General features: G+C 40.3%; 1 protein-coding gene across 1 annotated transcript in view; it reads left to right on the top strand.

Moving 5' to 3' along the window:
- The window catches only part of COLEC12 (collectin subfamily member 12), a 96,435-nt gene that overhangs the window by 61,939 nt on the left and 7,224 nt on the right, over positions 1-27,272 (top strand). The window contains exons 3-6 of the mRNA XM_030965327.1: positions 15,521-15,643; positions 21,726-21,824; positions 24,261-25,307; positions 26,722-27,210. Of these exons, the coding sequence (XP_030821187.1) occupies positions 15,521-15,643; positions 21,726-21,824; positions 24,261-25,307; positions 26,722-27,210 (1,758 nt within the window). The remainder of the gene's footprint in view (positions 1-15,520; positions 15,644-21,725; positions 21,825-24,260; positions 25,308-26,721; positions 27,211-27,272) is intronic.

Consider the following 27,272-nt stretch of genomic DNA (forward strand, 5'->3'; position numbering starts at 1 on the left):
CTTTTAAATGAGGAGTCAAGCTTGATCTAAAGGCATTAAAGTACAGGGAATCCCCTGTGATGGTAATTTGTTCCAGTTGTAATCACCCCCACTGCTTCAATTTCTGCTTTTTTTCCAAGAGTCTCTACCTCCAGCTTGTATCCAGGAACATATGTTACTCCTACCTCTACATCAGAGTGCCCTTTAGTGACAGTGCTCTATTAAAGCAACCAAGTTTGCAGCCAAGTCCTCTGGTTTTCTTTTAATTACTGTTTTCTTCCAAGTATGAAAAGCATCTGGCTCAATTTAAGCCTCTCACTGTAAACCCCAGACTCCTGGTAAGACTCACAGTGGTGGAAACACCTGGTGTGACTTGCAGCCTCCCCACAAAGGGACATCAGGGTCATGAGCTCAATGGCAACTCCCTCAAGTATGTGCTGCCTTGGAGCCAGTGGCCCTCAAGACTCCTGACCCCATCAGAAGCTGCCCTTGGCCACAAGTTCCAGGAGACTTTTCTCTCAGCCTTTGAATGACTGGTGTGGCCCTGGAGCTGTAGAGCTGGTCCAAGGTTGTCCAGCCTCCAAGTGCTGTCTCCAGCACGAGAAGCTGGAAGCCACAGCAGTGAGTTGGGCTTTCCCAGTCCCTATGTTGAGCTGAGTTCTCATCAGTGCTGCGATGCCCAAGGCTGGTCCAGTTGCCAGCTCACTGCAGCAAGCCAAGGAGCTTGCTTTGGTGGCCTTCTTGTCATCTCACTCGTTATCTTCTTTGGAGCCACTACTCTCCACACACAGCGCACAGGATTTGTGATTTTGTTTCCACCATGCTCCTAGATACCCTGATATTCACTTTCCTGTATGTGGTCCCAGCTTATCCTGTGACTCAGCTTGCTTGAATGGCTGCCCTGTACTCATCATTATGTTTAGTTATGCACTAAGTTTTGTGCTCCCTTGGGAAACCTATAAGGTTTGTGTCTGCTACTGAGAGTGGCCAAAGAAGGATTTCCTGCAAAGCTGTGTGCCATTTTCAGACAATCCAAAATATTATGGAGCAGTTAAGCAGTTTACTAACTAATGAAATAATGATTAAAAATTAAGTGCTCTTCTGTCCTCTGGCTTCTGTCCATGTACAGTAAAAATTTGACCTGAGTTTGCTCATGCACCTTGGCAGGACACTTAGAGGAAATTTCTGTGAGTTCATTTAAATTTCTTTAACAAAGCACTCAGCAAAACAAGGAGTGGACGAGAGAAGAACCTGCATAACAAATTATGCTACCCAGTTTCTGCAGGAGTGTAACACTTTTTGCTGGGCATATCCTCTCTCATCTTTTGGCACAAGAACTACCAGGGCATTTATCAAGCAGTTTAATCTGTTTCAACTGTGCAACACAGTTCATCTAAAAATTTACAGACATTGATCTCACCAGTAAAAAATAGTATTCATATAGTAGGATATGAAGAAACTTAATACATTAATTCTCCTTAAAAATATTTTTGGAACTCTTAGTTTTCACAGCTTTGAAGTCTGTCTAAGCTATTTAAATAGAGTGATGCATTGTTCAAATGAGATGGCAAACAAGATGCCATCTTTTCTTGTGGATCAGGAAAGAAGTGCAGAACAAGAGGAACATGCAAAGTAGTGAAAACTCTTAGTCTCTTAAGTAAAAAAGCTACAGCAAATGTGTTCAAATAATTCTTCCTTTTGGAGACTGGAGTAAGATTCAAAGTACAAGGAGGTATGAAGTGTGCTTAACAAACAAAGTCCACATTTCATTGAAAAAGAGGTTCTGCTCACACTGAGAACTCTGCTTTTTGTGATATGTGCCTTTAGCTATAGTTTATGGTTTTCAACATTTCCACCTCTGCTTTTCAGGAGGATATAGTTCAGCCATGGAAAAAATTTGTACTGGACTGAAACTTACCATACAAGGAACTGGCCAAGAAATAAATGTACTAAGTCAAATAAAACTGCAGAGAAACAGAATTTTTAGAAAATATTTTTACTCTTAATACGTGAAAATTATTCTTCAGCCTATTACATATAAACCTCAGAGCACTACTGGGACTTGGTGCCTGTGGATTCCAAAGACACAAGGAAGAGTTATTTTGTATTTTATTGGATTTTCCCTAAATAGGTTAGAGTACTGTGTGTTAATTTTTTTTAATGCAGAGTTTCCACTGAGCTGCCAATTTGGCTGCTTCACCTGCTCTTCTGTTTTATGCTTTTAGCTTGACATGGAACAAAAAACATTTTCCAGCTCCCTGGCTGAGTGATACACCTGCACTGGTGTAAATTGCATGTAATTCTGTGGAAGTCAGAGAGGTTGCACTTGTGTAACTGGAGCTCTGATAAGGAACAAGAGTGTTTAGTGCAGTTTAGTGCTAAAAACATTTGACACTTGCTTTGAACAAATAAATTACAGTGTCTCCACACTTAGCTGGAAAGGCTGTGGGTCAAGGGTGTGATGTATTTCTCTGCTGGAGTTCAAAAGAGCAGCTGCAGAGTATGACATAAATAACAGCAGATATTGACCTCTTTGAGAGTGAAAAGGCAAGATATATTGACCCTGAAGTCAAATATTGACCCCAGATTTGTTTCAGTCTTTTTTTTCTCTTCAAGGACCAATAAATCTTGGTATTTGGCAAAAAACCCCAAGAATGTAAATGCAAATTCAGGTTGGACACAAATATGATCAATTCTATTAGCTTTCTAAGTTCTTGCCATCTTTTACAGAAAGTACAGAAAGGTACTATTTTCTTTGTATTTTTAGTGGTATATCATATCAAAACAAGGAAACTGATTATTACAGCCATTATTTGAGAACTTCAGCATTCCTCAGAGAGTTAGAAGTGTGGTAAAGTTACAAGTGTAGAAGAACATCAGAAACCAGTGAGAAAGTTCTACAGCAGATATGTAGGTTTGCAGTCCAAAAGTCTTTGGCATTAACTTAAGGCAGGATAATTTTCAAAATGAGCTTAGACATCTTGACTGAGTTCACTCAGCTTTCTTCTTCCCTCCTCCATGAATAGTTGTCCTCCAAAGTTTTAGTTACCTTGGTATTGCTTTCACTGAAACACAAGCTAATATTTGGGTTGGGGTTTTTTTATTGCACAGGGTTGTACCTTTCACAAGAACTTTTAATAATATATTTATGGGTCAACTAGGGAAAAAAAAACCCAAGGTCTCTTTTACAATTTTTTGTCTGAATTAAAATTTACCAATTCCCACTTGTAACTATAGATTTATATTATGCCTTCTGCCTCTTAATTAAAGTGCTCTGGGATTTTCTCTCCATTAAAGAACATACATTTTATAGTGAAAAGTTCTAAGTTTTTCATTTAGTCTTTTGGGTAAGAAAATTATTTTCTTCAATTTAAGCCTTTTACTGTCAGCCTAAATCCCTTGATAAAGCTTGTAGCAATGAGACTGAAATGCATGGTAAGATTTGAGTCTTGCCAGACTGAAGACTAGCAAGTTGTACTTAAGCCTTGACTTAAGTCAGACTTTAAATCAAACTTAAAAGACTTGTAAGTCCTATGAGGCATGGCTGAGGGAGCTGGGGGTGTTTATCCTGGAGAAAAGGAGGCTCAGGGTGACCTTATCACCCTCTACAACCACCTGAAAGGAGGCTGGAGCCAGCTGCGGGTCGGCCTCTTCTGCCAGGCAACAAGTGACAGGACAGGAGGACATAGCCTCAAGCTATTACCCCTGCCAAGGGTGGTTTAGGCTGGACATCAGGAGGAATTTCTTCATGGAAAGAGTTGTCAAGTATTGGAATGGACTGCCAAGGGAGGTGGTGGAGTCACCATTCCTGGAGGTCCTCAAGAAACAACTGGACATGGCGCTCAGTACCATGGTGGAGTTGGGTCAAAGGCTGGACTCAATTAACTTGGAGGTCTTTTCCAACCAAAATGATTCTGTGATTCTGAGATTCTTAGTCCTCCATCTGCAGATGTAGAATCTCAAGAGACCCTGGTCTCATGGCAACTGCCTTCCCCTTGTACTGCTCTGAAGACAGAGACCCTAAAACTGCCAGACTCTGTTAAAAATATTTTGCAGACTTGGTTCTCCATGATTTCATAAGCTATCAGGGAAAGCATTATAGCAAGGAATGCATGTTTCAAGAAGATAATTATTTTTGCAGGTATTATTATTGTTGTTGTTGTCGCTGTTGAAAGTGTAGCAAATTTTTCATGTTTAATGGATTTGTCAGCTTCTGTATTTTCATGATTGCAGTAGAGTTTTCACTTACTTACCACAGTGATTGCATTGCCAGCAGGGTGGGTGCTATGTAGGCAGGTAATATGTTTGTTGTCCAATTGTTGGCTAGTTCCTTATCTTTGTGACTGCAGTGCTCTGGATGCCCTTCTGCAGGGCTTTTCCTCACTTGTAACAAGCAGATTTAATTCCTTACTTCCCAGCATTTGTCAAGAAAGTGCAGATTTGCTTATTGTTTTATTAGGAGGGAAAACACAAATTATGTTCATCAACCACACTCCCACCTCTGGACAGAAAATTTCTTGTAGTAGTTTACAGAATAAAAATTTCCTCTGTAGATAAGGGTGAGTATTAACCAGGGAAAAATCCCAGAAATTGTGATGATATTAGGTGGAAAAAATCCATTTATCAGGGCTGTTTGCTCCTTTCATTGCACAGTCATTACACATTGGCACAGGCGTTTGAAAAAAATGTTCTGGTTGCCTGAGGAATTCATTCTAAGTCTGCTTTTTATCCAGGAAATTGGATGCTAGTGAGGTGTGAATGAACCAGGGCTAGGGAGACCTCAGAAGTCAGAGATGCTACAGGACACAAGGAGACAGGAGAGGGGGAAAAGGGAAGAACAGAATGAGAAAACTGAAAGATGGAAGCTGCATTGGGACATAATCATTCCTTAACCTAGAGATCCAGCTTCACAGGGGAGAACTTCCACTTTGAAAAAATAAGATTCTGGAAAAGGAGGCAGAGGGGGATGATGATTATATTGGAGGGTGGAAACAAGATTTATTGTGCCTGCCATCAAGCCTGCAATATTTCTGTAGAAAAAGCCCTACCTTTAGAAAGTGGTTTTAGAAGAGCAGTGAGGTGGAAAATAAATCCAGGCCCTGACAGCTCCTCTCCTTTGGAGGTGATTTAATGCAGAGTCTCAATTCAACTGAGGGGAGTAAGGCAGCACACTTCCAGAGGAACAGTGCTTATACCTAGACATAATTTCTCTCCTGTAGTTGAGCATGTAGCCTCAGGAGATTAGGAATGAATTTACGGCCAGTGGATTTGTGACCATGAGCTATGTTCAGTGCAGTGCCTATGGGGATCCTTTCTTCTCAGTTCAGTATTGGTATCTCAGCCAAGCATTCTTGATATCACAGGGAAAAGGCTAATCAGAAGTGGCAATTTGCATAATTAAAAGAGTAGAGCAGTCTTCTTTATACCTACTGTTTTCTGAACTCACTTTTTTTTGAGGTCCTATATTCTTGCTAGTGGCCCTCTTCATTATTGGGGTCACCTTCCAAATAACAGGTCTATGTAACTGCTAAGTACCCAGCATGGATAGAAACACTTTTACCCCTTCTTTATTCATGCACATGAATCTTTTAAATTCCAAATAATGTCCTCAGAGAGACTTTCCATTTGGAAAATATGTTATTTTTATATTAGAGTGATTCTTAATGAAGGCAACAGGACCATTACCACTAAATCCAGAAAAGCGTGTATAAAGGTATATATATTAATTTGAGTTGTCAAATCTTGGTTAATTTTTTTCAATTCTGTTAATGTCAGCATTTATTGCAACATTTCAGGTGGAACATAACAAAACCTGTAGTTACAGATACATCTGCAGGTTTGATTTTCTGGGTATATTGCTCAGTCTCAGGCAACATTTTTTTTCCCGACGAAAACCTCATCAAAAGTATCTCTGCATTTTTCCCTGAGGGAAAAAGTGTAAATATGGTTTTTATGCTATCAAATATGGTTGAAACTCTATTTTGTTCAGTTCCACCAGGTAGTAGATGAGAGAAAAAATCCTGATGAGAAGGGCATGCTGGTTGTGCTTCTGACTACTGAGTGAAAATTGGTTTCGATTCATATGAGCTACAAGAGTTTAAAAGCACACTTTGCTGTAACACATGGTATTTTACAATGCTCTTAAATGAATGACCTGCCTCAGCCATGTCAGGGGTGCACGTGTGCAGAAACTTACATGGAACAGATGGCTGCCAAATACTTCCACTTAACTTGTGAATGCACATAAAAAATTTAATTTCTGTAGTTAAATGGAATAGCTTTTGTGGCAACATCAGTGGATACAGAAATACTGCTTTGTTGTGCATGTCTGGAGTTCCCATTGTTTCTTGTTCTTTAAAACAGTGGTCCAATGTTTTTAGCATTGCCCTTAAATTTAAAAGTTGCAGAACTGGTAAAAGAGCAGGTGAAAGCTTTCTCTGAAGAGCATCATCTTTGCATCTGTGCCCTGGATGACTTCATCATGTCCTTGGTGAGTGGCCCTGCGGCGCAGGTGGCACTGCCGTGGTTTTGGCACCTACCACATTCACAGCCATGGAAGGGATCATCTTGCCCTCTTCAAGAAATGTATGAAAAGCCACAAAGCATGGAGTTAACCACTTTTTCTGCCTACCATTTAGCACCATTACTAGGGTCACTAACACCTAAATACTGTGTTATAAAATTAGAGAATCTTAGGGAAAATATATACTTTGCATGTACATTATATGTTACCTCTTTTCATCCTTTCAGTCAAATGTAACTTGAATTAAGGTGGAAAATCAGTTACCTTAGTCATCAACTTATATAATCTTAATTAGGATCTATGTTTCTTTAGGAAGCATATTTATTTCAGAATGGAAGGCCTAGACTTTGACAAAAATGGCATTTCTTTGCCATCTGACACAACTCTGAGGGACAGATCCCTTCTTTGACTTTGCTAATGCTTTGTTATCTCTGGTTTTATTTAAATCATTGAATGGAATATCTTCAGGTTGTCTTAGGAAACTGTTTCACAAACGAAAATCTGTCTTTGATCTCCCTATAGATCTGGCTATATTTCTTCTTGCAAGTCAGTCTAAATTCTTCTGTATTGAGTCAGAGTTTGAGAGAGGCTCTTTATTGTCATGTATCATGGCTGTCTTGCCTGTCATTGAACAGGTATTTAATTCATACATCATTTCTATCTTCCTTTAACTGTTCTAGTGTTTCTCTCATCTTTTGAACAGCCTAATTAGATTTTTGGGTTTAGTTCCAAAAGAGAGACATGCACTGAGTGATCCGTTACTTGATTTTCAGTAACTGAGGACAGACACATCTCTCTTACTCCAGACAGTTATTTAAAAGCACCACCATTTTCTGAGGTTTGTTCTGGTTTGAGTTTGTCTTTAAATCTAATAGGCTATGGGATGCTGGACCCTCTGCTGGTGTGATATTCTTACCACATTGTTATGGCTGGACCTTAAGCTATTGCAAATCCGTGATTTTTCATAAAATTTACCACGCTGGTTCTTCAGCTCTGTTTGTAATATTTGCCTAACATACAGTTTGGATATGCAGCAGTCTGTGCTTACCCTGTGTTGTGGTTGGGCTTTTTGTATCCTTTCAATTAAAATATTTAGTGTTTAATCACAGTAGGACATTGTTTGGTAATACTATATAATTAAATGGTGGTGGTTGTTGAAGTGTATAATTAGGATTTCTGACAATTCATTGTGATTCTCTGGACTGCTGCAAAGAAGAACAAAGCCAGAGAGAAAATGCTGCCTGGGTTATATAAATAAGTGAGAGATGATGGTCAGGCTGAAAATGAGGGTTCTCCCCTCCTTTAATGAAAGGGTTTGTGTACATTACATAGAATAAAGTATTTCTTAGGCTGAAAGCTTTCCAGAGATAATAGTGTTGGCCCTCTGAGACTCTTTATTATGTCAGATGTGGGATTCTGATTTATGGGAAGTGGCCGCTGCCTCCAACAGGCTCAATCTGGTGTGTGGAGGAGAATTTGCTTGATGGCCCCTTTGTGCAGAGCTTTGGGCTGCAGTGTGCTGATCATTAAGGGCTGGGTTTTCCCAAGGTGTCCCAGAGAAGGAAATCCCTCATGTTTACTGAAATACCCTGGGATTTTTGGACAAAATGCACCCCTTCCACTTCAGGGGGTGCAGGGACAGGGTGAGCCCTGCCAGCCCCAGCCCCAGCATTGCCCCCTCAGTGTTGAGAGTTGCTCTGCAGAGATGGGATTATGAAAGTCCTGGTGGAGTCTTCAGTTCTCTTAAGCATTAATGAACAACTCCTCCCCACTTCTATTTTTTAGGAGTCTAGGAATCTGTTCTCCAAGAATGCAAGCTGAAAGTCCCACGTAATTACATAGCTACAAGAATCATAGAACAGTTTGGGTTGCAAGGGACCCTTAAAGTTTGTCATCTAGTCCAAATGCTCTGCAGTGATCAAGGACATGTTCATCAAGATCAGTTTTCTCAGAGCCTGGTTCATCCTGACCTTGAATGTAACCAGGGATGGGATATCTACCACCTCTCTGAGCAACCTGTTCCTCTTTCACCACACTCATTGTAAAAAATCTTTGTTTTATTTAATCTGAATCTACCTTCTTTTGGTTTAAAGCCATTTCCTCTTGTTAGGACAGGAGGCCTGCTAAAAAGTTTGTCCTCATCTTTCTTAGCAGCCCCCTTTAAGTACTGAAAGGCCACAATAAAGTTCCTTTGAAGCCTTCTCTTCTCGAGGTTGAACAGTCCCAACTCTGTCATCCTGTCTTCATAGAAGGGATGCTCCAGGCCTTCTGATCATCTTCATGTTCCTCCCCTGGACCCACCCCAGCAGGTCCATGTCTTTCCTGTGCTGGGGACCCCAGAACTGTACACAGGTGGGGTCTCACCAGAGCAGAATAGAGGGGCAGATTGCCTCCCTCCACTGCTGGCCCCACTGCTTTTGACACAGCCCAGGATGTGTTTGGCTTTCTGGGCTGCGAGAACACATTGCCAACCCATGTCCAGCTTTTGTACACCAGCATCCCCAAGTTCTTCTTGGCAGCGCTGCTCTTGATCTGTTCATGCCCCAGCCTATATTGATATCAGGGATTGCCCCAACCTTGTACATGGAAAGAAAGGGGCACCAGGTGAATAAGAAGTCTTGAATGTGAAGTTCAGGATAAAACCACAGGAACTGGTACCACTGTCTGTAGCAGGGATTGTACAGCCTCACGAGGCACAAATCCTCAGACTGGGCTTTAGAGGTGTGTTTTCTTCTCTCCAGAGGCTATTGGCACAAGCTGCCAGCTGTGTAGCAGGGCAATCAGATTATGCTGAACGCTGTAGAAACCTGTGGAGATGGAGTGGTTTGGGTTGGGTCCATTTATTTATTAATTTTGGAAGAAAGAAGCTCTGTGTCTTGCAGTGTTTACTTGAAATCTAGAGTGGCTGTTTCAGCCTGTGTCTTGCTGCCATGCTTCCTAATTTTCCACCTGGCATAGGAAAACTGGCACAAGTTAGGTGGATACGTACCCACTGCTTAGATTTCAAGTTTAGCTGCTTTATCTGTTTCCTAATAAATAACCAGAAACTTTTTCAAAGTAAGCATGCTTGCATTTATCCCTATTTGATTACAAAACCAGAAGCAAAACTAGCAAATTCTGGAACAAATGACAGCATGTTTGTGCTAAATATTTTTTCCAATGGCATTGTAAAAACCTGACGATTAAGTTAAACAGGCTGTTGCAATCCACCTGCCCACAAGCCAGCACTGCACTGTTTGGGTGAGCAGGACCATTACCATTGTGGAGACAGGGCTTGCCAAAACTGTGGAACGGGAGGAGGTGTGGACCTTTACACGTTAGCTAGGAAATATGTAGGGCATCTATTTACATGTAGCTCAAATTACAGCTTTTACAGTGTGAGAATGGTTACTAAACTGAAGAAATTAGCTTTTTCTCAAAGCAATAATTTAAAAAGGCATGAAGCAGTTTCAATTTTTGCCACTCTAAAGAACAATTGCTTTCTGAAGTAGGCCAGCATATGGAGCTATCAAATCATCAGTTTTGTTCACTGCAACAAAACCATTCCTGAAGGATCATGGGAATTGTTTTTGTGAGGGGTAGGTTAATAACCTGTGACACAATACAAAAGAGAAGACAAAAATCTCACTGTGAATTTTGTGGCTGGCTGGATCCAGTAATCTCAAATCTATACAAAGCTATCATTGTCAAAGATGCTGTTGCCTGCTTTTTCTTAGTGTGCTGATATAATATGCTGGGGTTTTCTCATTGCCAAAGCTTCTCTGTAAAAAAAAAAAATACACTTATTTTTCCATATATTTGAACATAAATGTGTTTGTGTGTATGTATATATGAAAACACTTATATGCCTGAACTTTAAAATCCTCTCTGTCCTGTGAGACAAACTTACTTTCATAATTGCTAGTCATGCATATTAGTAAAAACCTACCATTTTACACCTGGGTGCCTGAATTTAAGCACTTTAAACCAGGTTTTTCAAAATATTTAAATATTTAAACCTAGAGATGGATTCCTCATGGGATCACCTACTTTTGCTAGTGAGATAGACACCCCTGGGAGCTTGTTGCAACTCTGCAACGTTAATTACCTGTCAGTATTTGACTCCTAGTTACACACTGAATGACAGAATAGCTCATGTTGGAAGGGAACCCAAAGACCATGTAGTTTCTGCCTCCCTGCCATGGCCAATGGCACCTTCCAGGGCAGGAGGCCTGAATTAGATGTATATAGTTTGCTCAGGTCCCCTTAAATATAGGTATTAGATCCACTGCTGTTTTGAAAACATTAACTTTGAGACAACAATCATTTGAAGGCTGCAAAGTAGGCTTGCAGTCTTCCTTTTGAAATTCAAGGGATGTTATCTCCTTTCAGTGAATCACACTGGGGAAACCCCCTCCAAACTAATATATTTTCGTTTCCTGCACTACATTTCTTTATCTTATCATTATTATTCTCATTTCTTGTCAGGGTTATGAAGGAAACCTTGCACCTTTGTCAAAATTGATTTGCTAACAGAAATACTATGAGGCTACCTATGATCCTGCAGCCAGAGCCAAGAAAAGAACAGAGAGGCAAATACTTGTAAAAGAATTATTCAGAAAAAAAAGAAAAGCATGTGCATGTCTTATTCCAGTGTTCAAAGATGTGCTCCTGAATTGCAATACAGTTGAGGAGTCAGGCATTTTGAAAGGTGGTTACAAACAGCAAAGCTATATAGTCTCCCGTTAAAACCATGGAACAAAACAACAACAACAACAAAAATCCTCCAAACAAATAAAACCCAAAAAACTCAGGTCCTCCTTCAGCAAAACCTCTTCTTGGAGCCCAAAAGGAATCTGCAGATGTATACCCCCTGCGTGAGAACAAAGTCTTCAGTCACTGGAATGCAATGCTATAAAAACAAATACTACAAAGCCTGGTAACAGGGGGATGTCTCACTTGCATATTTTTTGTGAGCATTTTGGTTTGCAGAGAAGGGGGTCCCCAAAGCATGTGAGCCAGCAGGATCTCTTTGTACTAGGTTGCTGTCTGTTTGGCCAGATGTCTTCCCAACAGTGAGGCAGAAAAACCAGAGCTCTTATTAAAATAAGTCAGGGAAAGGAATGGAAAAAAGCATATGTCCAGTGAAACAAGGCACATTGTGTCCCATCTGATATTTATTAAACATTGATCAAATCAGCAGTGAGAAATGCACGTCATGCGGAAGTGACCCCAGCTCCCTGGGTTTGGAAGTCAGTGACAAATGTCTGGGAGCAGAGCAGCATTGAAAACACGTGTACAGGACACAGAGAGGAGTGTGCTGCACTAGGAGCATCATTAACAGATGGAGAAGAGCTGACTTCAGCTGAGAACGCCCTTTTGCAGGTTTTACATTTTTTCTGTCAATGGGATGTTTTGTTCTGTCAATGGGATGTGTGTGTAGGGTCTTTCCCTTTCCATTTAGTCTGCAGCTTTCTAGATGAAATGTGATACATCTCCTGGAAGAATTCTGCATTTTATGTCAGTCATAACAGCAAGCAGTCTAGTGGATAAAATTGGGGAACTTCTGCCAAATTAAAGCCTGAGTATAGGCTCCTCCAAGGATCAGCTCACAGCTTTTGTGGTAAACCTGCATGATTTTATGCCAACCTGCTGGGTTCTGTGTAATCACAGTAAGCATTTTTAATTGTCTCCCATTTGTTGTTGCTTAATATTTTGGCTATCACATCTGTTGAGAACCACCTTTGAATAAAAAGATGTCCTCACAACATGAACTAAATGCATCTCCTATATCAGAACAATCTTATTTGGGCATGATCCTTAAGTGAGGTAGTGGGGATGGATAACAGGGCAAGCTGAAGTCAGGGTGTGTGCTTGGGAATTTGGGGAGCTCTGATTACACTGTAGTTCATTCCTATACAGACAGGGTTGCATTCCTGGCTTTTGCATATAGCCTGATGTATTTAATTGCTCAGAAAGACATCAGAATGACACTTCCAAATCTTTTCTTCAAGGGGTACCTGTATCTTTGGTATTTTTGTAGTAGTTTTTATATGTTTAGTAAATTAGCAGCAGAGTTAAGCACTACATGTTTGTAATAAAGAGCAAATATAATTGCTCTGAAAGACTTTACTGTATCCGGGTAAAAGAAAACAAAGGAGCCTGTTAGAGTTCCCTGGCTTTTCACTCCAGCCCTGGACCCGGGTCATGTTGGCTGAGGGTAGCAGGGGTTCATTGGCAATCAGAAGTAGTTTTAGGCTGACAGGCAGAAAGCCCCAGTAAGGAATGCAGTACCCAGTTCCAGGCCAGTTAGTTAATGGAATCACTCCAGCCTGTATGATTGTTTTAGTATGATGTGCCTGTGTTATTGATACCAACTGTTCTGGGCTGTAAAAGGATGGAGAGGTCTGGCTTTTGTTGGGGTGCTGTTCTGATGTCAGTTTGAAATACACAGAAACAAAAAGTTCTGAAAAGCTGAAGTGCTGTTTTATTGAACCAGAGGTAGAGAGGGTTGAGACAAGTGAAACTAGATCCCTGTGAAGCACTGGAACATACATGATGCTTGATGCTGAACTGCAATACATCCAGTGACATCGGTGAAGTTTCAGCTCATTACACTACCCAGGAAGCCGGAGTACAGTGACAGAAAGCAGGTCGTGTCATAAAATGAGTAATCTGACTATGAGACACTTATCAAGTGAAACTTTTCATTGTGCAATTGCTGCCAAAGGCTTTGTTTTTACTTCTACCTTTCTCTGTGTTTTGTACCTCTGCAGTCCATCATTTTTCCCAGATAAGGATCTAGGCCTGCTTCAATTAACATTAAAATAGGGAGGATCAAGCTTTCTGTTTGTCTGTGTATTTAGAAAGTGAATGTGATGTGAGTTTTGCTCCAAACTTGTTTTTGGATATGTGGAACTTTTGAAGACAACGAAATTGGAATTTTAAACCCTTCCATGAGAAGGAGCCTTGCATTTAGGGCACAGGCACTCAATGAGCCCATTAGTACTGGCTAAGGCCAGCAATATGGTGCTCCAGACACCACCAAGTTCCCACTGTGAGATCATTTCAGTCTCTAAATACCTATTGCAAACCTTTAGAAAACTGCACTTTCCCTTTCATGCTTTTTCAGCAGTTAGAGCTTCCTCACCAGCAAACTCCTTGAGACCAAAGAAAGCAAGTCAGCCCATGCATCAGGATCCATGAGCCAACCTGACTGCTGAATTATGGACCCTTCACCTTTTCTTTTCTGGTGCAGAAGTTACCACCCTTCCAAATCCAAGTCACCCATAAATGGGCTGTGGAGCTGCCTGTCTCTGTGCCAGCTCCCTCCCTTCCCACCCCATGGGCAGAAGAGAAGCCTTTACCCTCTGGAATTTCTGTTCCTGAGTTTATGCTTACAAGCCTTCGTCTCATTTTCCCATAATGTTCTTGAAAAAAGAACCAGATGTTCCCGGCTGGTCTTATGCCTAAACCACAAGGACCCCAAATCTATGACATCACTTTCATCACGTGGCAACAGAATGTGATGTCACACCTGAAAAGTTTAGGAAAAACATGTGATGATGTAATGTGGAAAAGACCTGAAAATAGATGCATTTCCACCTTAACCACAGGGAGTATATGTGCAGAGAAGATTGAAGAAAATGTCTTGTCAAATAAATTTGTATAAATCCTCTTCCTCAGTTACTCCAATATGGTAATCCTTCCTTCTTCAAGTACCTTAGGTTTAAAGGAAGCCATTGGAAAATGTCATTGGAGAGAGAAATGCAGTTGACTTAACTCATTATGTTGGTCACCCATCCTTCTTGAACCCAGGGGAAGTGGCCTGTGCTTTTCTCTTAAAAAAAAAATGAAAAATAAAAAAACACTCTGCAGAAGGTAATGAGTTCGGAAAAGTAAAATCATCTGTGTGTTAGGCCTCAGGGGAAATATAAGTTATTCATAAAAAGCTACAGAGCAAGTTTTGATTAGTTAAGTAATCTGGTACATAGAATTTATTAGAGCTTAAAGCTTTCCTGTGGGACTCCCCTAATAGTACACAAATAGAGTGAAACATCAAAGAAATGCATTTTCTGACAGACACAGAAAGTTAGGTTAATCCTGGCCTGCTTAGCGCACCTTGGAAAGATGGATAAATCCCGTCTGTTTCTTCCAGCACATCGCTCCAGTTTTCAGGTTTTTACACATTTGTGCTTCTGATTAATAACCCATGCTCCCAACACTCTTGAGCTATTCCCAAGGAGCACAAAAGAGGAAAATAGGAAAATTGCTTCCATAATAGACTCAAAGATATCAAGCTGTTCTGGAAAAAAGTTTAAATATAGAATAGTAAAGCTCTGTTTTCTTTCATCAATTTGAGGCCATTTTTCTTAAGCTTGTCCACAAAGAAAAATTCACCAGCACTTTTTCTGTGGGTGAACAGATCACTGTATCAGTAAAGCATCCCTTCTTTTCTGTGGAAATAGTGTTCTCCAAAACCTGCCAAAAATATGCAAAAAGTGTCATTGTGGAAAGAAAGTGCTTGCATGGTAACTGTCTGTGGTGATTGTTACAAAGCAGAACTACTCCTACCAGTTTTTCACAATGCTCTTTTATTTCTGTGTTTTTTTCCTGCCAGAACATTTGTTGTGTCCTATTGCCCCCATAGGGATACCAAATGCTAAGAAAGAGCTCCTGCAGTGTGATGCCTGACAGAGAAGACGCTAATAAAGGTTTTATTTCTCAAACTCACCAGAATCTTGTTAGCACAATCAGAAAATAGCCACCTCTTGGGAAAGCCAGAGGTTGTCCAGTGAAGCAGAACCTACTTTTCTTACACGTGCTAAAATCCCAAAGTGATTGTTTCACTGAGCAGATGTTCTAACCACCATGATTTTTTATCCTGGCAGCATAGGCAAATAGACACCCCATATGTAAACATCACCTGCTGAGATAAATAATTTGCTCTTTAGAAAACAGAGGAAAGGAGATGGGGAGACAAACCCAGCAATGTGTTCTTTGCCGTTGTTTTAAATTTATTTAAATTTTCTGTTGCAGGTATTCAGGAGGGGAGCCAATGTACCAAGTGTAAAAATAACTGGGCACTGAAGTTCTCCATCATCTTATTATACATTTTATGTGCCCTGTTAACAATCACTGTAGCCATTCTGGGATATAAAGGTATGTATGCATTGAGACCAACATTTCACTTTCAGACGATCGTCCAAACACACTGTCGCTTATTAGCTAGCCAGGCAATTTGTCACATTTTAGCCTAAATATCAGTACTTGGGCAATGTTGGCTTTTTGTATGTACATAACAATAAACTACGGCCTTAGAATTTCACTTTCAAATAACTATGGATTTTTGAAACCAGATTAGGCATTTGAAAAGAAAGTTAAAACAAAATGAACATTCCTCCACCAAGAAGGAGTACTGGAAGACACAAAGCTATGTAACATGTGCAACAGCCAAGACTATCTTACTAATATAATATTTATCACAGGAACAAAATGTAGTATCAATATTACTTTGAAATATCTGGAAGAAGAAAAATTAAACCAGGAGATACCAGTGTATTGGCTATCCACAATAATTGCGATGAACAAAGACACTTAGATGCTTTTAACAGTAATTTCAAAGATTCTGGTAGTTGAGCAACCTAGAAATGGAGAGAATTTCATTTGTGCAAGTCATTGGTTGGGCACATTGGAAAACGTGGCTTAAAATTCCCATAAATCCTTATCACTAATTAACTGTAGCCACTTAGGCATTTATAAAAATGTTTTGATGTAAAGACCTGCTTATTGTGCAGTTACATCTATAATAAGTTAAATAAATAAGATGTGAATTTCTGGCATGAAAAGGAAAGTGAACAAAATCATTGTGAGCATTATAACAGGGTATCACAGCTTGTTGCAGAGTAAACCAAGCTAGTTCTAAACTACCTGGCTGAGTATGGCTCTGAGAGTAGCTCCAAAACCCCTCCAAGGAGCTGAGTAAATATTCATGTGATTAGCATGCAGTGTGTCCTGTGCTGCCAGCAGCTGCACTCATAGCAGAGCTGACATCACCTCTGGTCCTTTGCCAGGGAAAGAAAAGGAAATTGTAGAAATAGAAAGGATAAATAATTATTTAAGAGGATTTGGCACAGTTTTGAGTGGGAGAAAATTAAAACTGTTTTGTTTAGATGGAAGATTTATCCAGGGAAAAGAGAGAACGTGAGGAACAGATAGACAGACCTAGGTAATCTTGTTTCATGAGAAAGCAGACAGAAGGTGGCAAATTTACATCAAATATTAAAATAATGCAGTACATCTATGTGAATACATCTCCTGAAGTAACTGGTCTCTGGAAATCAGATTATGAGGGACAAAAAGCCTTCCAGGATTCAAAAACTTATTCTTGATCTATAAATATAAGATGATTTGGTCAAATGGATTAGGGGAGGCCTTTTGCAGGTATAAATCTGTAGAGATCTGCTTACATCAGATGAGAATGGGATCTTTCCAGACTTAACTCAGCCACTAAATGACTGGGATTTAGCAGAATTTCCCTCAAGAGTTTTACATAAAACTGTCATTTCTGGGGCTTCCCAGAAGACTGAGCCCTCACTCAGCATCGGATGCAGTGTATCAAGTTGGAAGGACTACTGTTCTTTATCTTGCTTTGGCAAATGATTTGCATGTGTGGAGGAAGCAGTAGCAATAAGGAAACTCTCCAGAAGGATTTTTCCTTCCTCATTTCAATCTCGTTTTCAAGCTTCTCTCTCTATGAGGGCCCCAGCACCATCTTTTCCCCAGGCTTTGCTCTCTACTTGAGGCTCAAACTTTGCTTCACTCATTTCTAAACTTTCTTCTTTGAATGAGAAGTCACTCATTAGGGATGAGTCTTTCTGTCATGGCAGTACCTAATCACAGCTATCCAGGACAAGGACAAAAGAATTTCCTCTTCCAAAAATAAATGTAAAAGGGATTGTAGGAAGGTGGATAATGCATATCTTGGTTGCAGACCCTAAGACATTTTGGTGACCTCCGCTCCACTGCTCACCAAATTGGTGATTGCAACATTTGAATGCCAAGGAAAAGGGGCAAAGAGACAAAAGTCTTGTTGAATCCAAGTATTCCTTTTGTAACACCAAGCAGCAAATGGTTATATGTCAGACACTAATTCTGCCCTTTGTACCTGCAGTTTCAGAGTTTTGTCTTCAGCGTACCTACATGCTAATTTGCGGGAAAACATAAATTAGATAAAACCCCAGCTGACAGTACATTTTCAAATTAATTACTGCAATAGTTTTGATTGTTGAGAAGGGATTAGGCCTTAAAGGAAGAACAAAATTCAGAATAAAAGTATATTGTTCTTAAACTCTCCTCTCTATATTAGAATTTGGCTTCTCTTTTTTACTGCAACATTACACTGGAAGAAGGAATTCTGCTGGCATCAAGGATTTTTTCAGTCTCTTAGCTAAGTTTCCATTAAATTTGCCTCCCACACTTGTGTTTATAAAGCCCAAAACTACTTTTAAAACTTTCATTTCCTACGTCGCATTTAAATATCCTTTGTGATTTAAAATGTTAAAAGTACTAATCAGTGGATTAAATATGGCAAGCAAAAAAATAACTCAATGGGAGGCAAAGTCAACATAGAACAAACCTCCAAACTAGTGGTAAAAATTATATAGTATGTTGGAGAACCCTGAAACCAAAACATGAATGAATAACAGGGAAACAAAACATGAAGGAATTACAAGGCAAGTTTAGTATCCTTCTGCTTTGAGAAGAGAAATTGTTGTTTAAAACACTAATAAAGCAATCTGCAATTTTTGCACATACTTTATTAAATTAAATTAAAAATACAAAGTTATAATTTTTCTGGCACCAGCCAGTGTCAGATTAGTCTATTGAAGATGAATGATCTTCCTGTGGTTCGTTCCAGTAAGAGAGTGCTTGCAGCTTGAATTTCTGGTAGTTTTTATTCTCTAGTCAGTCCTTGTTTTTAAGCTTCTTGAGTAATGCCCACCGTGACTTTCAGCTGCTTCTTTTGTCTGTCTCCCAGACATAGTTTGCCTGCCATTACCTGGGGCCAACGCATACTGGTGAAATGGCACATTTTGTCATAGTGGCTTAGATGCAGACAGTCCTCACTGTTCTTGTCAGCAGCTACTTGAAATTTTGGCTTCCTTTAGAGGATCTTTATCACTGTGATCTTGTCAGGAATTGAGATGAGAATGCAGAGACCAAGCTGTGAATTAAGGTGAAGTTAACCAAAAGCAAGTTAAGACATACACAGCTTTGCCTTTTTAAGAGTGAGCAGATTGTTGGGAGCAGCAGAGTGGCCTTTTGTGTGGGATATTACAGCTGATCTGCTTGTTTGCCTTTTTCTGGAGAAGGTGGAAAGTGGCTGTTCAAGTCTGGGGCACTCTCTAGAGGTGACTTCCACTTCCTAGAGTGTTCCACATGCTCACATATCACTGAAGGCTCCATCCAGAGATGGTGGTGGGAGCTGCTACCAGGGAAGGAAAGACATTCCCAATAACAGGACCATTAGTCCATATGACCTCTTTTGACACCAAGAGCAACAAAACCCAACACTGGCCTTTTGCTACTCAGTCTCTCCCAAATTCATCCTTTCCACTTTCAGGTAAATAGCAAGAAAAGCAGATAAGCTACAACTTGCTTTGGGAAGGAGTTTGGGCAGGGGATCAAGTTCCCCAAACCTATGATTTATTTGACCATAAGATCCCAATATAAAGCAAATACATGCATTGGTTTGTCTATGGGATGGCAGCTTAGCCCTTGAGCTAACCCTGCAATCAGGTTTGCAGAGACTAGCAGGTTTGTTTCTGCTGCTGGAGTTCAGTGGTTTGGGGTTTTTCTCACTTTGAACAATGAAAATACCAGATGCTGTTGTATAATTACTTCTGTTCAGTCTCATTTAACTGCCTCAGTCTCATTTATTGATAGGATTACTACTGTTTTGTTTACATTTGCTCTGGACTCTTCAGGGTTAAATTTTAACTCAAGCTTCCAGTGTTAGATTTCATTTAAACATGAAAACATACTTGTTATATGAAAGTTTAATTTTACAAACTTCAGATCTGAAGTACAAACTAGCATTCATTTGGACAGCAAAAGGATGAAATTACATTTTTCTTTTAATTACTAATAATATTCATTTGCCAACTCCAAGTTTGTTGTATAACTGGGGAAACAGTTGAATATCGCACTAAAACTGAATTAACAAGAATCGTAGGTGATGTGACATTGCTAGTCAAAGCACAGGTTCAGCAGAAACACTTGAATTAGGTCTGCTTTTTAAATACAGATGATTTCATAAGGTCCCTCTAAGTGCTCAGAGTGAGCCATGCCCTGGCAAGGAGACACCACAGACTGAACAGGTTGCTGCCTAGAGCCAGAAGGAAAAGCCAAGTCCTCACTCTTTCTGCATGTGATGCATAGGAGTATACAAGCATCAGTGGAGTGTCAGAAGTAGCTGAAGGACCTTTGTTGATCTGGGCTCCAGCCTGGAAGACAGCAGGGCAGGACAAACAGAGAATCAACTCTGGTTTCATTTAGGAAAAATGGCATATAGCATTTTGACAACTTTAATGGGCAGAAGAACCAGTGAAAAATTAGTGCTATAATGGGGAGAAAATGCTTTCTAAAGATGAAGATATTGAGCAACTGTCCCTCTGAAAAAGCAAAGCCTTTATTGTAGTCTGGGTCTGGTGTTTAGCAAGCAATCTATCATCTCAAATACAAAAAGCCACACTCTAACTGACTGCACACACAGTAGAGTCTCTCTTTTACTGGCTTGTTAGCAGCCTAGAAAGGAGCAGCCAGGTAATTCACCAAAGGCTGTATGGTCTTTTTGAAGACCCTGAGCCTTTTTCTCTGTTGTAACTCCTCAGTGATGTTCCATCAGATAGTCTTGGTCTGTTTTTCTCATGTTGGTTTTGGGGAAGCAGCAAAAGCCTCCAGTGTAACTGCGGTACCCAGAATCAGAAAAACAAATGCAAACGTTAATAAAGAAGGAGTACATGATGGACTACACTTGAAAGTTCTGGGATTCGTGTGGTTGCTCATGAGCAGAAAAAGATTCCTAAATTTCACTTCTTGTGAAAACCCAAACCTTTACATAGCAACAATTTTTATGAGACTCTTTCCTAGCTGCAGATCATTTCACAGACAGAAAGAGTTAGAGGTACCCCTATCCCACACATGTTTACAGAACCTCAAAAGATGGGAAACACTTTATTTCTTCTGTTTGAAAAAAAAGGAGCTGGCACAATAACTCATGTAGCCTCTCCCAGGGTTGTTACAGACCCATTCTGCTCCCAGTGTAGCAAAAGGACTAAATAATCTCATTATGAGAAGCAATTTCTACTCCTAGTTGTGGCTTGAATGCCAAAGGGTGTTAGACAAAGTCTAGTGTGAAAGCTGTAGGCTACCTCTAGCCTTGCAAGCATTTCACATTTTTGCTGCTGGAAGCCACCCCGGGCTGTTTATTTGTTGCTCTGCTTTTTCCGTTCCCATATTAATTTCATCAAATAATTGAATGTCTCAGTAGCAAGAAAAGTACTCTGGCATTACAAAATAAAGGGCACATCAGTCATAAATCTGCACTTCCTGAATGACCATCCTTTCAATCTTAATGAGGCAGAATCATTTCAAGACTGCTTTGAGTGATCTGTACCATTATCAATATGTTTAAACCCCCCAAAACATTTAGTAATTACTATCTCAGTCCTAAGTTTGCTATCCAGGTGGCAACTTTTAATGATGAAAAGGCACAAGGAAAAAAACAAATTCTTTTGAAGGAGAAATGGCTCATAGCAAAATTAAAGGAAGTTTCATTCATACATCTGAGCCTTTAGCAATCAGTTTTCCTTTGCCACACAGCACTGTGCTGGAAGCATGGAAATACTGTTAAAAGAAAATTACTTTGTTTGTGAGGAAAACCCACAAAGAGGGATTTCCTCATTCAGGAGAGAGATTTCTCACGGGCAAAAAAAAATCATTAGGGATTGCTGGCAGACTGAAGAAGAATTCTGGGTCCACCAGCAAATAGGAGCTAATCCTTCCAAGATTTCACAGAGCAACAGCAGTGTGTAATGGCAAGCAAGGCAATTTTAAGACGTTTTCTTTTTTTACTGCTTGGTGATAATGGTGTGGGGTTTTGTTTGCTTTATTGTTTACTAGTCTTTTTCCACAATTTCCCTTTTCTTCGTTTCTTAACACACTGTTCTTTCTCCCCTAGTTGTAGAAAAAATGGACAATGTGACAGGTGGCCTGGAAACATCCCACAGAAGATACACAGAAAAGCTCACAGAAGTGGAGAGTGATCTGAAGAAATTAGGTAATCTACCTGCAAGCGAAGCCCCTTTGTATTATGGACCTGGGGTGTTCTCCTGGCAGATTGAGGCAGGAAATTTGTCTGAAAAATCTCTGCCTATGACAAGATACAGCACTTCCATTCCAGTTTCTCAAGTACTTGGGAAAGTACTTAAAAATAGTTCAGATCAGCTCTACTTAGAAGAGCATTTTAAGAATGCTTCAAATTTACAGTTCCCACTGAAGTCACTCTGAAAGCATTTATATTTAAATAAACAGACACTTAAATGTTGTCCTCAGGAGAGAATCTTCTCTGAGGTAGAGATCTAAAACATAACAGAAGTTGTTCTACAGCACAAAAGATTCTACATAAAATGACCACCTGTCACCCAGTCATCTTGATGCTGTTTTAGCAATTAAGATTCAAAACTGTAGACCACTTTGCAAGGTACACAAATAATCAGCTATTCAAAATTCTTATGTCTGAGGCAAGTGTATTACTTCCATAAATTGTTATGTGTTTGGGTCTTCCAAGCACTATTCAAGTTCTCAATTTTCAGGAAGATGTAAAAAAAATCATGGATAAAGATTCTACTCTCTAAGTGTACATTTTTACTTTTCTTCCTATACATATAGTTTTTATTGTAGAAGCATTAATATACACATACATGCATGTGATTCTTGAAATAAGTTTTGTCTAGTTTTGTAAACCATATATTGAGACATGTATTTCTAGGAAAACTTCCTTGCTTGCAGCTTCATTGTAAAGTTTTACAACTTTTTTCCCTCAAAAAGGAGCTGGCTTCTAAAGTATTTGTACACTACATTTAGTTGAAAAACATGGGGTAATTCATTCTTTTACTGACACATCTACAGAAGTAAATGTTACATTTTACTTCTGTAAACGTTGCTTGTGCAACCTTTTGGATTCTATTTGGGTTATTATATTATGCTGATTAAATTTTCATGACTTGGAGCACCTTTGTTTCTTTCATGGCCACACATTTTTACACAGTGCTGGATGGATGCTCAGGATCATCCATTCCCATTTCAGTGGGCTTGCCATGGAGGAAGTTAGGAAAGTTCTGGAGCAGTTTGAGTAGGAGACATAAAAGTAAGAGAAGTGCTGTAGGGCCAGAAGGATAAAAGCGGGTGGTGAATGGAAGACAGCCCTTCAGGGATTAGCTGTGTGTGGACCTGGCAGTTGTCAGAGCTGTGTGAGGAACACAGTATAATTTGAACTACAGCCTAGAGGTAAACATAGAGTCAGAGCTGAGACGATCTGTGACTGAGAGAAACGGCAGGGAGAGGAACTGTGCTCAGGAAGATGTCCATCCACAAAAGACTCCACAAACACTTCAGGCTGAAGTCTCACAAGCCATCATTTGACATTTGCATCATGACTCATTCAATCACACCAGACAAAAGCACCATACACAGCTGTATTCACTGTAATTTATGAAAACCATACTGCTCTCTCTTGGCATCATCTGAAATTATGGACTTGAGACTGACTAATTCATAAATATAGCTACACGTAGCTGAGGACAAAAATATATGGACTGTGAGCAGGATAGTGAAGTGACTGAGGTCAAGCAAGGGAGTCTTCCCTGAGAGCAGTGTTGACTGCTTATTTCCTTGGTTTCTATGTCCTGGATGATAGGCTGTGCAGTCTCAAATGCTTCATCATACTTGGACAAGCTTCCAGAAGTATTCCGTAGGGCAATATAAGCACAGGCAGAGATGTTCCTCAAAGATTAAAGGTTTTGCCTTCCTCAAACTCAGAACATGAGGAAACAATAATGGCAAAATAAATGTCATTAAAAGCAATAGTAATGTATTAGAGAGAAAACCAGAAATATATCTTATCCTGACATATCTGAAGTAGCCTGCTGGCAAAGCTTTTGGCTCTAACCCAGATTGCTTTAAAATAAGTATGAGAACTTACTTAAAGCTAAACCCAAGATTTTAAAAATTGAAACTATATGTACTAAATCACAATGAAGGTATTCCACTTGCAATGAAAAGAAAGAAGAAAACATGAACAGATAAAATAAACTTCTGATCTTTCAGCAATATCCAGTTGTAACTTCAAAACCTACACTTGCTGGTACCTGTTTAATGTTTTGAATTCTGTTTCCCATTCACTTTTCATTCAGAACACAGCATTCTTGACTGCATATACTCATCAGTTTCTAACCCGAGTTTTTCCCATTTGTGATGACAGAGTCACTGTATTGTTCTCCTCAGCAAGACACCAGGTCTCCATCAATTCCTCTTTGCTTTTTTTCTCTGTCTAGAGGCAGAACTATGCTTAGTAGTTGCTCTTTTCTGGAAAAAATAGCATAAAAGTTCTACTGAACAGTTTGACAACCTGACTGTTCTTAAAACACACTGTGCTGTTTTATACTGTGTTTAAAAAAAAATAAAGCCTTTCCTTTTTTTTTTCCCTGTACAACAGATGACCAAACTGGACAAAAAGCCTTGAATACTAACACTGAACTGTCCAGCTTCAGATCTGACATTCTGGCTCTTCGTCAGCAGCTTCATGACATTGCAGAGAAAACTAGCAGAAACAAAGACACACTGGAGAAGCTGCAAGAGTCTGGAAATTTATTAGATGATAGGCAGAACCAAATGAAAAGTGCCTTAGATAGTAACACTTTCACAATCATCAGTGTCAATAAGACTCTTCAGGCATATACTGGCTATATCAACGATCTACAACAAGACACAAGTAATATACAAGCAAACCTGCAAAACCAAGAGCATTCTCATAATGTGGTCATCATGAGCCTTAACAACTTAAACCTGACTCAAATACAGCAAAGAAATCTTATCAGTGTCTTACAGAAGTCAATGGAAGATACAAGCTCGGCTATTCTAAGAATCAAGAATGACTTTCAAAATCTGCAGCAGGTTGTCCTTCAGGCCCGGAAGGACACTGACTGGCTTAAGGAGAAAGTGCACAATTTACAGGCCTTGGCTGCCAACAATTCAGCAATGGCAAAAGCCAACAATGATACACTTGAAGACATGAACAGTCAGCTCAGCTCCTTCAGTGGGCAGATGGAGAACATCACCACAATTGCCCAAGCCAATGAACAAAGTCTAAAGGATCTCCAGGAACAGCATAAAGGAGATGAAAACAGAACTGCTGCCAAATTCACCAATCTAGAAGAAAGGTTCCAGGTCTTTGAAACTGATATAGTCAATATCATCAGCAACATCAGCTACACTGCTCATCATCTACGGACACTGACGAGTGATCTCAATGAGGTCAGGACAACTTGTACGGACACCTTAAGTAAACACTCGGATGAGCTGATTTTTATGAACAGCACACTAGCCAATATTCGCATAGACTCTGCATCTCTCAAGGTGCAACAGGATTTGATGAGGTCAAGGTTAGATGTTGAAGTTGCCAATTTGTCAGTAATCATGGAAGAAATGAAGCTGGTGGATTCCAAACATGGCCAGCTCATCAAGAACTTCACTATCCTACAAGGTATGCAGCTTCCCTAATGATGTGTGTGTGCTGAATTCCTACTTGCATTCCTTCTTTAGTTCTGTGGAAGTTAGTGCATGCTGGTACAGAGTCCTGGGGTTTTCCATTATCTAATCCTAAACTGTGGAAATGAACATGTAGCTTGAATTTTCTGTACTGATTTTTCTATGCCTTTTTTACATAGCTAAAATGGGGATGTTATGAAAGAAGGTTCTGACTTAGCAGAATTTTATTCTGTCTGACTGACTGACTGGATCTGCTTTTGATTTAGTTTCTAAAATAAGTGAGTGAAGGTGTGGAACCTCAAGAAACCAATCCTCAGTAAGGAGGAAATGGCTAAAAAATATATGTTGGACTATTCCCAGAAAGGTCCACCCTTACTGAAAAACAAGTTACTATTTCACTTTAAGCCAGTTGTTAGTCTGCCAGAAAACATCCTACTTTGCTTAGTTTTTAATCCTGGGATACTTTATTCTCTCCAGAAATAAATAGCATCAGGTTTAGGAGGTTTCTCCCAGCCAAATATTATCCCAAATGAAAAGAATACTCATATTTCCAATCAGATGTGAACCAGCCTAAACCTCTAATCACGAATATAAATCCATTGCTCCAAATAAACTAAGGCTGCATTAGAGCCAAGATTACATGTCAGTAACCTTAACCATTCTCATTTCAACCAGGCCTAAATGATTCCAGCTTGGACGTCTATCTCTGGAGGAGTTTGAATTATGTAGATTAGTGCTGGGGATGGGAAGGTATTGACAAGAGATTTGCTCATCCATGAACAGAATCCCAAATTGTTTTGTTGTTTATTGCTGTCACAGTATTGCCATTTCCTGTCGTGAGTTATCGTCCCTGTCTTGTTAGAGCTGGCCAATTTGCAACTTCTGGTCTTTCCCATATTTGGCCTTTTTCTCACTATCCATCATTTTGTCTCTTTTTGACACCCTGTTATTAACAGACCAACAACGAGGATCAGGAGAAAGAGTCCTAGGACTAAGATCAGAGAGATGAGACTAGAAGAAGAAGGGAGCATGGCAGAATGAGGGAACAGGACCACCAGCACACAGCACTAGTGCATAAACCAGTAGCACAGAGTTTTGTAGGGACTGACACCTTGGCTGGTCACCTGGGACATGGTGTCACTGTCCAGTTCACATGGCTGAGTGTATCAGAGCATTTTCTGTATCCTGTATTGTGTGGAGGTCAAGGAAAGGACCTGGGTCAAGTATACAGGACCTGGAAAGCAGCTGCACTATTACAAGTACTGATGAAAGCAGCTGTTAGCCCAGTTTCTATGTTGTTGAATATCCAGTGGCGCTGGTCTGAGATGTATTAAACAAGCCCAACCCACGTGGGCTTTTTGGTTTGTTTTCTGTGCATATCCCCACTTTGTATGCTTACATTGTTTCAGGCCCTCCTGGTCCAAGAGGACCTAAAGGTGACAGAGGCCCTCAAGGTCCTCTTGGCCCCGCTGGCCTAAAAGGACAAAAAGGAGAGAAAGGAGAGCCTGGACCACCAGGACCTGCAGGTGAGAAGGGCCCACCTGGGCCAGCCGGGCCACCAGGAGAAAAAGGAGGGAAAGGTTCAAGAGGATCACCTGGCTCCAAAGGTCAGAGAGGTTCTCCTGGCAAGACGGGTCTGCCTGGACCAAATGGAGACCCAGGGCCACCAGGGCCACCAGGCAAGGATGGTCCACCAGGGCCCCAAGGCCCACCTGGATTTCAAGGCCTGCAAGGAACGGTGGGAAGCCCAGGGTTACCAGGACCACGAGGAATAACTGGACTTCCTGGGGTACCTGGGCTGCCTGGTCCCAAGGGCCCACCTGGCCCACCAGGGCCGCCAGGCCCAGGGATGCCAATGGCGCTACAGAGCCAGCCTACGCCCGTGCCTGAGGCTAATGGTAAGCCATCAACACACTGCATCCTTCATTTATTACTGGCCCTATCACTGCTCCCTTGAGTT

The sequence above is a fragment of the Camarhynchus parvulus genome, chromosome 2 (genome assembly GCF_901933205.1).
Source record: "Camarhynchus parvulus chromosome 2, STF_HiC, whole genome shotgun sequence".
Classification (NCBI taxonomy): domain Eukaryota; kingdom Metazoa; phylum Chordata; class Aves; order Passeriformes; family Thraupidae; genus Camarhynchus; species Camarhynchus parvulus.